Below are 13,997 nucleotides of genomic sequence, written 5' to 3' on the forward strand. Positions count from 1 at the left end.
CCTCGAAAACATTGATTTAAATATGAATCAAAATTTTCGGATTGGACAGACGAAAATAGTAAAAATTTGAAGAAAAACGAACAGACTTGTTGTCGGCCATCAAATCCCGCTCGTGAAGATTGAAGCCATTTTTCAATTCCATTTTGTCATTAAGAGCACGCAATTACTTGTTACAAACACTCTTTCTTTCCCCTGGTGCTGTGTTGTTATTATTATTATTTATGTATATTAAAAAGCTGGCACATGCAGTCCAATACGCTCTTCATTCCTAAAGTCTAGACAGCAATGCAAAACAATTACTCAAGTATAACACCAACCATCAACAACCTATGCATACTCTTTACAATTATGACACAATAATAAATTAATAATATATCTTATATATGTCCTTTATATTATATATATATAAAATTATAATTAATAAAAGAGATAATTGATTAATTCATAAAAGGTGAAATATTCTAAGTATAAGATTTTTGTCACTAAAAAAAATGAACCTAATTATTTTTGAAAATGAAATAAACATTTTTTAAAGGACATTCTTTTTAATTATATCTGTCAAGTTGTGGATTGAATTTTGTTGTGACTCAAGGTTGCAACTTCGAAAAATTCATTTTTTTTTTTTTTATAGGTTGTGGAGTTGGTTTGAAAACTCTTTATAGTTCAATTTATAAAGAAGTTTAGAATTTAGAGTGTAGACGAGAGATCACTGGAGTTAGATATTTATAATTTTTTATTTTTTCACTTAGTAAAATATTTTGCTCAATTTTAATCACGGACATAAATAATTTTATGACAAACCACATGAATATCTGTATTCTTTATTTAGTCTATGTTTACATGTCTGTCAGTTTATTAATTTAATTTTGTTTATGGTTTATCGTTTTTATCATTAAAATATGAACAATACTTAAGTCCTTACTAGTCATAAGATATTTAAGTGTCACTCATAAGGGATAGTAATTTTTAATTGGACATGTGGGTCTGAAAAATTACTAACAAGATATTTAAGTGTTGCTTATAAGGGATAGTAATTTTTAATTGGACATGTGGGTCTGAAAAATTACTAACTTGTTTTTTAAAATTTTGAATATTTAAATTTGAAATTTTAAACTCAAAGAACATATATATAAATATGTGAAATATATTGTTTGAAAAATAAAAATAGACTATTAATTTGAGACAGATCAAAAAGAAGAAAATGACACTTATTTTAAGATGGAGAAAATACTACCATTCTATCATTATTCCACGCAGAAAATAAAGGACAGCTGGACTATTAAAAAAAAAAAAAAAAAGAAGAAAAGAGACTGAGATCCAAGAGCTGCCTACGTAGCACATGACATAAGCCAAACCAGTGGACCCCAGCAACATTACAGCACACTAAATCAACTACAAATAACCCTACGTTAGCAAATGAACTAACAAGTAAGAGAGAGAGAGAGAGAGAGAGAGAGAGAGAGGGGGGGAGGAGAGAGAGAGGATGGATTCTGTTCATCGGCCTAATTCAGAATCATCTTATAACATCCATGCAGTTCTCTTCCCCTTCATGTCAAAAGGCCACCATCCCAATCCTCCACCTAGCCCGCCTCCTCCTCCACAGCCACATCTCCGTCACCGTCCTCACCACTCCCGCCAACCTCCCCTTCATCTCCACCTCCCGCTCCGACACCGCCGCCTCCGTCCTTTCCCTCCCCTTCCCAGAAAACATCCCAGACATCACCTCCGGCATCGAGAGCACGGACAAACTCCCCTCCATGTCCCTCTTCGTCCCCTTCGCCAACGCCACCAAGCTCATGCAACCCCACTTCGAACAAACCTTAAACTCCCTCCCAAACGTCACCTTCCTCGTCTCCGACGGCTTCTTGGGCTGGACCTTGGACTCCACCACCAAATTGGGCGTCCCAAGATTGGTCTATTACGGAATGACCAACTACGCGGGGTCCATATCCAGAGACGCTGTCAATAATCAACTCATCTCAAAACCCATTTCAGATGACGAACCCTTCACTTTAACCAGCTTTCCATGGATCAAGCTCACAAGAAACGACTTCGGGCCACCGTTTTCGGACCCTGATCCAAAGGGCCCATACTTCGAGTTCGTGATCGAGCAAGTCATATCAACGTCCAAGAGTTATGGGCTTTTAGTAAACAGCTTCTACGATCTCGAGCCCAAGTTCGTGGACTACTGGAATAGTCACTCCCAGCCCAAAGCCTGGTGTATTGGACCTCTCTGTTTGGCCCAAGAACTCAAGCACAAATCAGAACCAAAGCCCAAATGGATTGATTGGCTAGACAGAAAGCAAGAACAGGGGAGCTCTGTTCTTTACGTGGCGTTTGGCTCTCAAGCAGAGATATCAGAAGCACAATTACATGAAATTGCAGTTGGGTTAGAGAAATCAATGGTGAATTTTTTGTGGGTTATGAAGAAAAAAGAGGAAGAATTAGGAAATGGGTTCGAAGAGAGAGTTAGAGAGAGAGGATTGATAGTGAGAGAGTGGGTTGATCAGAGAGAGATACTTGGGCCTGAGAGTGTGAGGGGTTTTCTGAGTCACTGCGGGTGGAACTCGGCGGTGGAAAGTATATGCGCGGAGGTGCCGATACTGGCTTGGCCGATGATGGCGGAGCAACACCTGAATGCGAGGATGGTGGTGGAGGAGATAAAGGTGGGAGTGAGGGTGGAGACTTGTGATGGGTCGGTGAGAGGGTTTGTGAAGTGGGAAGGGTTGGAGAAGATGGTGAGGGAGTTGATGGAGGGTGAGAAGGGGAAGATGGTGAGGAAGAAAGTGGTGGAGGTGGGTCAGGCGGCGAAGAGAGCTTTGGAGGAAGGTGGGTCTTCGTGGAAGGAGTTGAATGAGCTCATCAACGAGTTGCATGGAATGAGACTTTTGGCTCATTGATTGTGTGTAGGGGTGTGTTTTTTTTTTGAATAATGAGACTAGTATATTGAATAATATCTTTAGGTGTGGTCCTTTCAGCATCTAGAAGTGATGATTGTATTTAACTAATATATCAGAGATAGTAAATATATGAGAGTTCAATGCCTTTCTTTTTTAGTTATGTTTAGTTTGCCACCATCAAATTGGAAGAAGATATGAAACAAATTTAATTAATTTTTTTAATTTTAAATATTCGTTCTCCCACGAAGTTTTTCATGATTTTAAATATTTGAAAATTTTCTTCATTGCTTCAAGGTTTTTATTTTTATTTTTCAATTGAGAGTCAACTCTATCCGGCCTTCTAAACTCATTGTGCTTTTTGAAATATAAAGATCAAATTTGGTTGATGTCAATTATAGTCTATAAAAACGATTTTTGTAGTTACTCTAATCAATAGGGTTCATCAAAGGCTGTTGTCAATTTTAAAAATAACAAAATATCCTTTTTAAGAATTTATTCTAATCACTAATCCTTACATTACATCAGTGTATAATAAAGTCATCAATTATATTATTATTTTATCATATATATTTTAGAGAGTTAAACTTAATAATTGTCACATCAGTAGATAACACAAGCACATAAAGATCCGTCAGAATTCGCATTCTAAGAACGTTATAACATGATAACTATATATACGTTTTAAATGATTTAAAAATATATATATATGATAAAGGCTATACTGTAATTGTTTGTGTTCTTAACAAGCAAAAAGCTATAGTCGTCCATATTCTTTTTGGAGCTGTGAATTCACATGAGTACACTCTCACACATACTTACTCATACTTGAAAGACATAAATATAAGAATTATTAAAATTTGTGAAATTGAAAAGAATATTATCAGGTAGAGTAATTTATATATTTATATATGTATTTATTGGGAGCAGCTGTTGTTTTATAAACATGTGGAGCAGTGATAGTGATATAAATTTAAATAATTTTGAAGTATAAACCAAAGTTGTGTAATTATTTTGGGTAAAAAATGAGTGGGTATTGAAAATGGTTAATCCAATTACAACAGATGCGTAACAGGGATTTGTAGAAGTGATTGCTAATCAAATAAAATTAATGGCAATTACTGTGACTCAGCACTGACAAGTCACTTTCATAGATGTGTTACATGCCAGGTCATGAACCAGTAATACCAACATCTAAAGAAAACAAATAATATTTTTTGGTGTGGTCAATTTAAGACAGAATTCACCTTAATTCATGCATTGATAATTAAGGAAAGACCAGTCACTATCATTCCTCAGCCAAAACCAATCAGACATTGCCATTTGGCAGTACTAAAAGCCTTCACCAAGTATATGCTGATTGATTCTCAGCTCTATTCCAAGACTTCAAATTCATATTAAATCAAGTACTAAAAGCCTTCACCAAGTATATGCTGATTGATTCTCAGCTCCATTCCAAGACTTCAAATTCATATTAGATCAATCAACGTTGATTTAATACAACTATTATATTCTTAGTTGTTACAATGTGTTTGTCCAAAATGCAACTGTCAATGAAGTTGGGATGACAATTAAAATCCAAATCATTACCATGAACAAAAACACAAAATTACACTGAACCCGGATCATCTGCTATGACGCCTTTGGTGCTGCAATTATTGTAAAGTTTTTCAACGTACTTACATTTATTTTCAGAATATTTCATTTACTTTTCTACACACTTTTAAGACGGTTGTAATATTTCGTGTTTCAACACATTTTTAATGTAGATATAATGTGTTAAAAACAAATCTAAGTGTGTTGAAAAACGCTTAACAGCAGTTAAAACACCAAAAGCGTTATAGCAGAGGATTCAGACTCGTCAAACTAAGCCAGGTTATGATAGTAACAAGAATTCCCTTTGTACTACCGATTAAGTCATTAATCCTCTTTCCGGCAAGCAAATAGTAGACTCCAAAAGCATAGGATAAACCAAAGAGACAGTTCCTGGAAAAAATAAAAAATAAAAAAATCGAGCAATTGTAATTCATATGAGCTTGCATTGGACGGCAATTTATTTAGTGATTAATTAATTTAATTTTCGATTAGACAATGCACCCAATTTAAAACTGTTTCAGGCCATGCTAAAAAATGATTAATAAAAACACTATTTTGAGAACTGGGAAGTTTTCTTTAAACTGCAAGATTAAGCCAAACTATAAGCCAAACTGAAGCATCAACAACTATTTTAATAATAAACACACTATTGCAGTGAAAGTAACATATATTCCAAAAGAAACCATTTTCATCTTAATTGTTTCAATAAATCATTCCTCTAAGAAACATACTGGTCTTAAGCCATTTGGTGTTGCAGACTATGCATGCTCATAAATGGCATTGGACTAAATGTCCTAAAAGAGCCATTTTTATTTGTATCTTCATCTTGATCACCACATTCAACTTTGCAGTTTCTCAGCCAACATCGAATGATTGTGTCCTTAATCTTGGAAATTCGTCGTGGTTTTCTTTCTCGAGTTGTGAAGGGGGAGATTGGGGTGGATTTCTGTACAAAAAATGTTGTGGAGGAGCATTTCAAGAGTACCTTTATGCATTGGGGCAGCGCGCGAATCAAACTGGACAGATATATTTGGATTCAACTGAGCAGAGCAATTGTTTGAATACAAAGCATTTTGAAGACAATGTTTTGAGCTGTGGGATTGAGAAGCTCACAAGTGGTGGTGGTGGCTGCTCCGGTTTCTCTATCAATGATGTCCATCATAGGTTGAGAGACAATTTGAGAAGTTTAAAGGAGAAATGCGAACTTGTGAGCTCTGGCGATGATTGGGATCAGTCGTGTGGCTCGTGTATGAAGAGTTGGGAAGATATACATTCTAACAATAGTGAATCTACGAAGGATGAATCTGATATATGTAGGTTTGCAGTGTTGGTGACATTAACAAGTAGCAGGATTGAAGATGAGACACGGGTTCGAAAAATCTATCAATGCCTCGGTCAGGACAGTGACAAAGGTATATATAGCTTTCACAAGACACAAAAACCTCCCTAAAATTCAAATTTCTGCATATTTTTCAGTACGTTCTATGTACTGTAACCAACAAGCTAACCTCTTTGTTCATCGCATTCTTCAAACAGGAGAGCATAAAAGAAGTATAAAAATTGGCACAGGTAATGCTATATATTTCATCAATATCAATTTTTATGCTCTTAAATATGCAGATTTTATTTGGAATGTTCTTTATTCTCACAGTTGAAAATTTTGCATAAAAACAGGCATATGCATTTTAATTGGGGGAATCTTAGGGCTCGTGGCGATTGTACTTATATTGTACTTGTCAAAAAGATGGTGTAAATCAACTTTCCTGCAAGAAAAAGACGGTATTTTGTTGATATTTTTAAGCCCACACGATTAGTATAGCATTGTACATTGTATATAAATAATGCTTATTTACTTGACAGCATCAAAGTGTGCAATGCCCAAGGGATCTGGTAATTTAGCAGTCCCAATCAAGGAGGTGTATTCTGCCACAAACAACCTAAATGAATTGAACTTCATCGGCGAAGGAACAGCAGGTGAGTTTCAATCTACATGTAACATAGTCTTTGTTTTTACTTTCAATATCGCGTGGACTAGACGTACTATGCATAAAAAACTGCAGATGAACAACACTAGAAATGTTCAAATGTTAACTAAACATGATCATTGCCTTCGGCTTGCAATGTGTTTTAATTTTGACATGTTATTCTATTATGGTATTAGGCAAGGTGTATAAAGGTACACTGTCAAACAAGCAGCATGTTGCAGTTAAGCATATCATCAACGACGGATATGTAGAGACTTTCGTGAGGGAAGTTAGGAGCCTATCGTATGTCAGACACCCAAACCTTGTGGCTTTGTTGGGCTACTGTGAAAATAAGAAGGAATGCTTTCTCATTTATGAACTGTGTCCCAATGGGAACCTCTCAGAGTGGCTTTTTGGTATTTTCCTTTCTCTTCAAAATGTTTTACCCCTCTGTTTCAAATCTTCACTACAACGAATAGCTGATGAGAACAAACTGATACACTACAGGGAAGAAAAATGTCCTTTCATGGATTCAAAGACTTGAGATTGCAATTGACAGTGCTACAGGTCTTTGGTTTCTTCATACATTTCCAGAAAGATGCATTGTTCACCGCGATATAAAGGTCTGTGTCAACGCTACTAATCCCCTAAGCCATCATATGCCTATATCAGTATTCACTATATAGTAATTTCATCAACAACCATTAGTATTGCCATGGTTTGTCAATTTTGCAGCCAACCAACATTCTCCTTGGGACAAACTTTGAAGCGAAACTTTCAGACTTCGGATTGTCTAAGGTTATTGAACTTGGTGAAGCCTATGCTAGCTCAGAAGTGAGAGGAACATTTGGATACGTCGATCCTGAGTACCAAAGCAACCACCAAGTGAATCCATTAGGTGACATCTATAGCTTTGGAGTAGTACTTCTACAGATCCTCTCAGGAAAGAAGGTTATAAATATGAATATGAACAAACCATTGCCATTAAACAAATTGGTTAGAAGCTATAGCCCCTTGTCAGTTTATCAATTCAAATTACTTAAAGTCCGTTGCTTCCTAATTCTTTCGTTTATGTTTCTGGTGCACAGGCAAAATCTTTTAGCAGAGTGGGCAGTATAAGTACAGGATTTGCTGATCCGAAACTAGATGGAAATTACTCAGCAGAAGCTTTTGATCTCACATTAAAGCTAGCTCTCTCCTGCACAGCACTTAGGCAACATCGACCGTCCATGGAGCAAGTTGTCATTCAATTAAAAGAAGCCCTTGACATATCAACAAAAGCTAGCTCTTCTCCTCATCATTCTACACAGGACTTGTCCTAAACTCTGTAGAAGTGAATCCCTGAGCAATCTCTTTTTTCTCATTATGATAGAGCTAATATTTCACACAATTTTGTTGTCTGTAGTCTCATATACGTTTTTATGATAATACTAAAAAGGGCTAGCCCAGTGCATGAGGCTCTTGCCATTGTGGAGTCTGGAGAGGGTCAGATGTACGTAACCTTAACTCCATGTGCGGAAAAGCTGTTTCCTTGTTTTTATGATAATAGTTATATATCAAAATTACAGTTGTGACAAAAAGTCCCATAATGTGTGAGTGTGATTCAATGTCCCAAGAGAATGATCTTCTAGCTGCAGTGGTGTAGGAACTTTTTATTTTTGTCAATTTATCTGCAAACATTATCTGAAATACCAAAAATGATCATCTCATCTTTGACCTGACTGATTATTATTTCTGTTCAGTTTCCTATTGCCAATATGATATAGTTGATCTTCTAATCGAAGGTTTGCATACTCAACTAAATGAAGCAAACTTAGGGGTCTAAAACGATTACAATTTTACAAAATTAAACCTTTTACTGCTTTAGATAACAATTTTTTTCCTTCAATTTTTTCTAAACTAGATCAACATTTTCTTCACTTTCTATATATTGGTTCACTGTTCTATAGTGCAGTCCATTGATTCACTTAAGAAGCACTAAAATAATTAAATATACTACTAAATCACACATTAATGGAACCAGTTGCTCTCTTTGCTATAAGTTGAAACCAACCATAATATATATCTAGAGGATTAATTAAAATGATGCTTCATCTAAAGAACATAAGCACAGCACCAAGAAGTTGTTAGCAAACTATATATTCCACCCAAGTATATAGATAAAAGAAGTTGTTATTATCATTGCCAACACCACATAGATGACATTGTTTCTGTTCACAGCTGACAATTTTGAAAACGAAAACATGAGAAAGGGAATTACAACCATGCCGGATTCTTCAAAGGGGTAACAACAGCCTTAACTTGCAAGTAGTTACTAAGGCTGTAGATCCCTTTCTCTCTCCCGTGCCCACTCATCTTATACCCACCGAAGGGAATTGCAGCATCAAAGATATCAAAGCAATTGATCCATACCGTTCCAACTTTCAATGCACGCGCCAAGGTGTTGGCAGTGTCTATGTTCTGGGTAAAAACTCCAGCAGCCAGCCCATACCGAGTTGCATTTGCCCTTTGAATCACCTCACCAAGATCCCTATGTTGACAATAAAGGCAAGTGTAAGCACTAAAAAACTTTTTAGAACACCAAAGTGAGACTTCTTGGGTGGTTCAAAGCTCACTTGAATTTCAAGATAGACTGGACTGGGCCAAAAATCTCTTCTTTTGCTATTACCATGTCGTCCTAATTGGCAAAAAGAGTAAATTATCTTGTTAGTTTTACTAATATCTTGATTGTCTTTGTTGTTGCTGTTGTAAGGGTGGCTGAAATTTTACCTGGACATTTGAGAAAACAGTAGGTTGAATATAGTAGCCCTTGGAGCCAAATCTTTCGCCTCCAGATTCAAGCGTAGCACCACTTCCAATGCCGATCTTTATGTACTTCAGGATCTTCTCAAATTGCTCGGAATCAATCTGGATTGTTTACAAGGACCACATATTAACATAATCACTTTCTTTCTCAAATAATCGAGAAAAAGGCTTTGGTGAGTTGAGTTGAGTTGCCTATATTTGTTAGCTAATGGTTGCATGTAATAACACTAAAAAAATGTCAATTCACGGAAGTTATATAGCTATTTTAGTAGATGGCTACTGTCAAATGGATGTTACAAGAGTATAGTGATCAAATGATTCCTTCAACACATAGATAAGGAAACAAATTATTAATTATCATCCACCAAATACCTGGGGACCTTGTTCAACTCCCTTCTTGAAAGGATCACCAACTACACGTTTCAAAGCGCGTGCCTTTGATTTCTCTATAAACTCATCATATACACGTTCATGTACAAGAGTACGAGATCCAGCACAGCAACACTGTCCCTGCAGATAGTAGTCACAAACATGTGTCATGAAATTTCAGGGTTAGAAAAAGATGAAAACCACCAGCACATTAATGTAGAAAGAGATTTGTAGCACAAGCCTGATTAAAGAACAGAGCAAAGTGGGCAAGCTCAACAGCTTTGTCAATGTCAGCATCCTCACACACAATGAAAGGAGATTTTCCTCCAAGCTCTAAAGTCACCGGCTTAAGATTGCTTCTTGCAGCCATTCCGAGAACAATTTTACCAGTTTCAGTCGAACCCGTGAAAGCAAGCTGCAAAGGGAGTACTAACAAGGTTTAGGAGTCTAACTCAAAAACATATGTGATTTGTTTAAATATGCCTGACCATTGTTGTCATGTGATAAACTGAATAAATTACTTATCTGCTCTCTAATCAGCAACAGTCATAACTAAGTTACCACTATTACGAACTTGAGTAAAACATGGTGACTCCAGATAAAAGATGGCAATGACAATTTCCGAAAACATAAAATATAGTAACTAATTACTGAATGCACATACCAAATTCTACAAATAAATCAAAACTGTAAAACACATCCATTCGTCGTTCACTAATATACGAAATGGAGGAAAAGGAATATCAGAAGGCGAGTTTTTCCTTTTTTATTTTTCCTTTTCTGTAAGGCTTAATTTCATGAATTACTGCGTTTCACCGCCATAAATATTTGCTTTCAATCAAAACTTGACAGACTCCGCATCAAAGCTAACAGATATAAGACCAATGCGCTAGCTAGTAATGTGAAATTTAGTCCGAAGATTATGAAATCTTATCTCAGTTTCTAAAGAAGGCACAAGGCCAGAAACAAAGACAAATTAGATAAAATATCCTATATATTAAACACCAATGCAGAGTCTAGAACGTTATTGAGACATAATGGCCAGAAACAATATATCCCAAATAAAAAAACATTACAATACTTCAAACTTGTTCAGAAATATTTTTTCTCATTTTGGGAATTGGAAACAAAATTTGGAGCTTGTAAAGTACCTTGTCCACATCCATATGACTAGCAAGAGCAGCACCAGCAGTGGGACCAAAGCCAGAAATAACATTTAAAACACCAGGAGGAAGTCCGGCCTATCAGATTGAAATTGAGATAAAGTATCATCCTTTTGCACCAAAGAGAAAAGGAACAGGCATATCACTATCTGATCTTATTTCTAATTTAATTACATTATAAGATTTTCTGATAAAACACAACAATCCAAGTCAAATTAAGAAAAATGTGCAACAAAAGTCCCAATAGAATACTATAACAAGTAGAACCGAAGCACATAAACACATAAACAATAGATAAATATCACAAGGCTACCTCATGGAATAGCTTTGACACATAGAGAGCAGATAATGGCGTCTGTTCAGCAGTTTTCAGTACAACAGTGTTACCACATGCTAATGCAGGTCCAACCTTCCAAGCATACATTAGAAGAGGAAAATTCCACGGAATAATCTGCCCTGCAACACCAAAGGGTTCGTGCAGGGTCTGGACATGGTACGGGCCATCAGCAGGGACTGTGAGACCATGAATCTTATCTGCCCATCCTGAAGAAATTACAAAGAGAAGCCTCAATTAATAATAGCACAAATCGTGTACACGAGCATACAATAAATTATTATTATCATCTCCCCACCAGCATAGTATCTAAAAAGGCGTATCAGCAATGGTATTTCGGCTTTTGCAGCCTGTTCATAAGGCTTCCCATTATCCCAAGTTTCAAGAGCTGCAATTTCATCACTATGCTTCTCAATCAAATCAGCAAACCGCAGCATTATCCGTGATCTTTCCTAAACAAATTTAACAACAAAGTTTAGGGTCAATGATCACATATGCAGCAATATTGGCACAACCTCCTCACCACCACAAAAGAAAATGACAATTTAAAAAAATTAGAAAATTGAGAAAGAAATTAAAATACATAAGCAGTCATCTTTGGCCATGGTCCCTCATCAAATGCCTTGCGAGCAGCAGAGACTGCACGATTAATATCTTCAGCATCACCTTCAGCAATATGAGCAATCACATCTCCTGTCCTAGGATCCAACGTCGGAAATGTTTTCCCTAAAACCATAGAATAATTAAAAAAAAAAAAAATTCAGCTTATCTGTATTAAACTTGGAATTGTACTATCTATAACAAAAAAATCATAAACAAAAGATCCACATTGTTCTTGTGGGAAAAAGGATGAACACCCACCCGACGCAGAATCCACGAATTGTCCATTGATGAGAAGCTTGGTATAATTTATTTGAACAGGTGGAGTAATTGGTTCCTCAAGTGCAACAGCAGTACTAAACCTATTGATGCCTCTGCCCCAGCTCGAATAACGGCCTGAAAATCATAAATAGCTGTTTGTGAGCATTCAATTATATTTCCTATGATATCGATATGTCAATTACCATAATTCGTGTTAATGTGTTACAGACTTGCAGCTTATATGACACTGGCATTGCATTTTCACTACCATGACCTACTATCGACACACTGATAAGTTCTGTAAGTTTGAACAACCATCTTATATTAGTAGATTCTTCGAATGATTTCTGCCAATTACCTCTTTAGATTCTATGTCAGAAAAATCAATCCATTCACAACCTCAGAAAAATTCTAAATTTGCTGTACTTTTTATTACAGTTAATTATACATAACACTATTTTAAAATTGAATTCTTAGAGAACAAGCAGATGAAATAGCAAATAAAGTGCTTTTGAAAAATTGCATAACTAATTACTCCACTTAGTTTACTCTTTAAATCAGAGTAAATATCAGGTACCAAAAAAGTCAAATAATTTCAATAGTCTAACAGTTGCTCCATTGGGACGTGGAGGTCACTGGTTTGAAAATCGAAAACCTTATCTCCTAGATAAGGTAGCATGCATCTAACCCTTCTCGTATACCCCCAATGTTGGGAGCCTCGTGCCCTTGATTTCCATGACCCGGAAAAGATGTTTTTTCTTAATATGAATAATAAGATGAGATCGCTGAAACCAGAAGCTCCAGAATCACTAAAAACAAGACAAGTGGTATATATTTCATCTCAAGAACTTTAGACATGGTCAACCCAACTTTTCAAAAACAATGATCAATCAAAAAAATCATCCCAAACGTGACCTCTGCAACATCCTCACATAAACAATCATCATGATCATACTTTATTTTTTATTTTTTATTTCATATATCTATATATATACCAAAAAAATAAAAATAAAAATAAAAAGATAGAAGAGAATTGAAGATGAGAGTTACCAAAAGAACGTGAAGAAGCAGCAACAACGTAGGAAGAAGAAAGCAGAGAAGAGAGCCTCCGAGTTGCCATAGCCTCTGAATATTTCAAATTAACAGTGACTAATTCCTCAATAGTATGCTATATATCTTTGTGTATATATATATATACACACACACTCTTACATGATATCACACTATTGATAACTTGAGACTTTTTAGGACAGAGAGAGAGAGGGAGAGAGAGAGTGTGTGCGTGTTTTGCTGGCTGCGAAGTCTCACTCTTTCCCAGTCCAGATTATCTATCTTCACACTTAATAGGCAGACAAAAAGGTCTAAAATTAGAAAAGATGAGGACAAACCACTGGGAAAAGGTCCAGTTACGGATAAAAAGTCAGATTTCTAATTACAATTTGCTCCTTTTATCTTTTGATGTTTCTGTTATTGCCCCTGTTTTTTAATAGTATACTCTGCTAAATATCATTCATTTATTAAATCATTGTTTGGAATTCCTCTAATAATATATAATATTTCATTCCACTCTGCATAAACATTTAAAAGGTTTAAAAAAAATTTGGATAGGTGTTTTTTAAGGCTCCAATAAATAGTATTAACGACTCTGTATTTGATAAAACTAGGGTCTCTCATTTTCAAGTATTAAACTCAATGATGGCATAATTAGTTAATTTTGATTATTTACTTTTTTTTCACCCATTATAATTCTAATTATCATTCTCTTTGGTTTACTCTTTGCTCATTCCAAAAACAATTTTTTTTTTTTTTTCCATTCAAGTCAAAAGTGTAGTTCGAAAACGCGACCTCAATGACTTACTTCTCGGATCCCTGCCAACGCGGAATAAAAAAAACCATGTCTATTTTTGAGAATATAATTTTTAAGATGAAGAATTTTATATTTTTTTTATAGTATTAGTAGTGAACGAATTATCAAATTATCTATAGTGGGTCCACATGGATGTGATGA

The 13,997-nt window shown here is 35.6% G+C and overlaps 2 protein-coding genes and 1 pseudogene across 2 annotated transcripts; 2 read left to right on the forward strand and 1 right to left on the reverse strand.

The window, feature by feature from the left end:
* Positions 1-1,458: 1,458 nt before the first annotated feature.
* LOC132315787 (UDP-glycosyltransferase 90A1-like) lies at positions 1,459-3,060 on the forward strand (annotated as a pseudogene).
* A 2,193-nt stretch (positions 3,061-5,253) lies between these two features.
* On the forward strand, positions 5,254-7,779 carry LOC132267601 (leucine-rich repeat receptor-like serine/threonine-protein kinase At2g14510). Its single transcript, XM_059768740.1, has 8 exons — positions 5,254-5,905; positions 5,970-6,062; positions 6,168-6,272; positions 6,354-6,467; positions 6,655-6,873; positions 6,965-7,080; positions 7,193-7,453; positions 7,546-7,779. Exons 1-8 carry the CDS (start codon positions 5,254-5,256, stop codon positions 7,777-7,779), a joined length of 1,794 nt encoding a protein of 597 aa, XP_059624723.1.
* An 834-nt stretch (positions 7,780-8,613) lies between these two features.
* On the reverse strand, positions 8,614-13,327 carry LOC132315789 (benzaldehyde dehydrogenase, mitochondrial-like). Its single transcript, XM_059814190.1, has 11 exons — positions 13,040-13,327; positions 11,990-12,124; positions 11,712-11,854; positions 11,427-11,580; positions 11,108-11,337; positions 10,783-10,872; positions 9,873-10,046; positions 9,635-9,772; positions 9,227-9,364; positions 9,073-9,134; positions 8,614-8,987 (listed from the first exon to the last, which is right to left on the reverse strand). Exons 1-11 carry the CDS (start codon positions 13,107-13,109, stop codon positions 8,714-8,716), a joined length of 1,608 nt encoding a protein of 535 aa, XP_059670173.1. The 5' UTR covers positions 13,110-13,327; the 3' UTR covers positions 8,614-8,713.
* Between the last annotated feature and the right edge of the window lie 670 nt (positions 13,328-13,997).

This window comes from Cornus florida, unplaced genomic scaffold, assembly GCF_030987335.1.
Source record: "Cornus florida cultivar Cherokee Brave unplaced genomic scaffold, ASM3098733v1 CherokeeBrave_3.0.0_Hap2_Chr07, whole genome shotgun sequence".
NCBI lineage: Eukaryota > Viridiplantae > Streptophyta > Magnoliopsida > Cornales > Cornaceae > Cornus > Cornus florida.

Coding starts and splice junctions, on each gene's coding strand:
- LOC132267601 (XM_059768740.1), top strand. CDS start 5,254: ATGCATGCTCATAAATGGCATTGGACTAAATGTCCTAAAAGAGCCATT. Junction 5,906..5,969: donor CGGTCAGGACAGTGACAAAG/GTATATATAGCT, acceptor CATATTTTTCAG/TACGTTCTATGTACTGTAAC. Junction 7,081..7,192: donor TTGTTCACCGCGATATAAAG/GTCTGTGTCAAC, acceptor TCAATTTTGCAG/CCAACCAACATTCTCCTTGG.
- LOC132315789 (XM_059814190.1), bottom strand. CDS start 13,109: ATGGCAACTCGGAGGCTCTCTTCTCTGCTTTCTTCTTCCTACGTTGTT. Junction 11,855..11,989: donor ATTCGTGGATTCTGCGTCGG/GTGGGTGTTCAT, acceptor CTATGGTTTTAG/GGAAAACATTTCCGACGTTG. Junction 10,873..11,107: donor TGTCAAAGCTATTCCATGAG/GTAGCCTTGTGA, acceptor TCAATCTGATAG/GCCGGACTTCCTCCTGGTGT.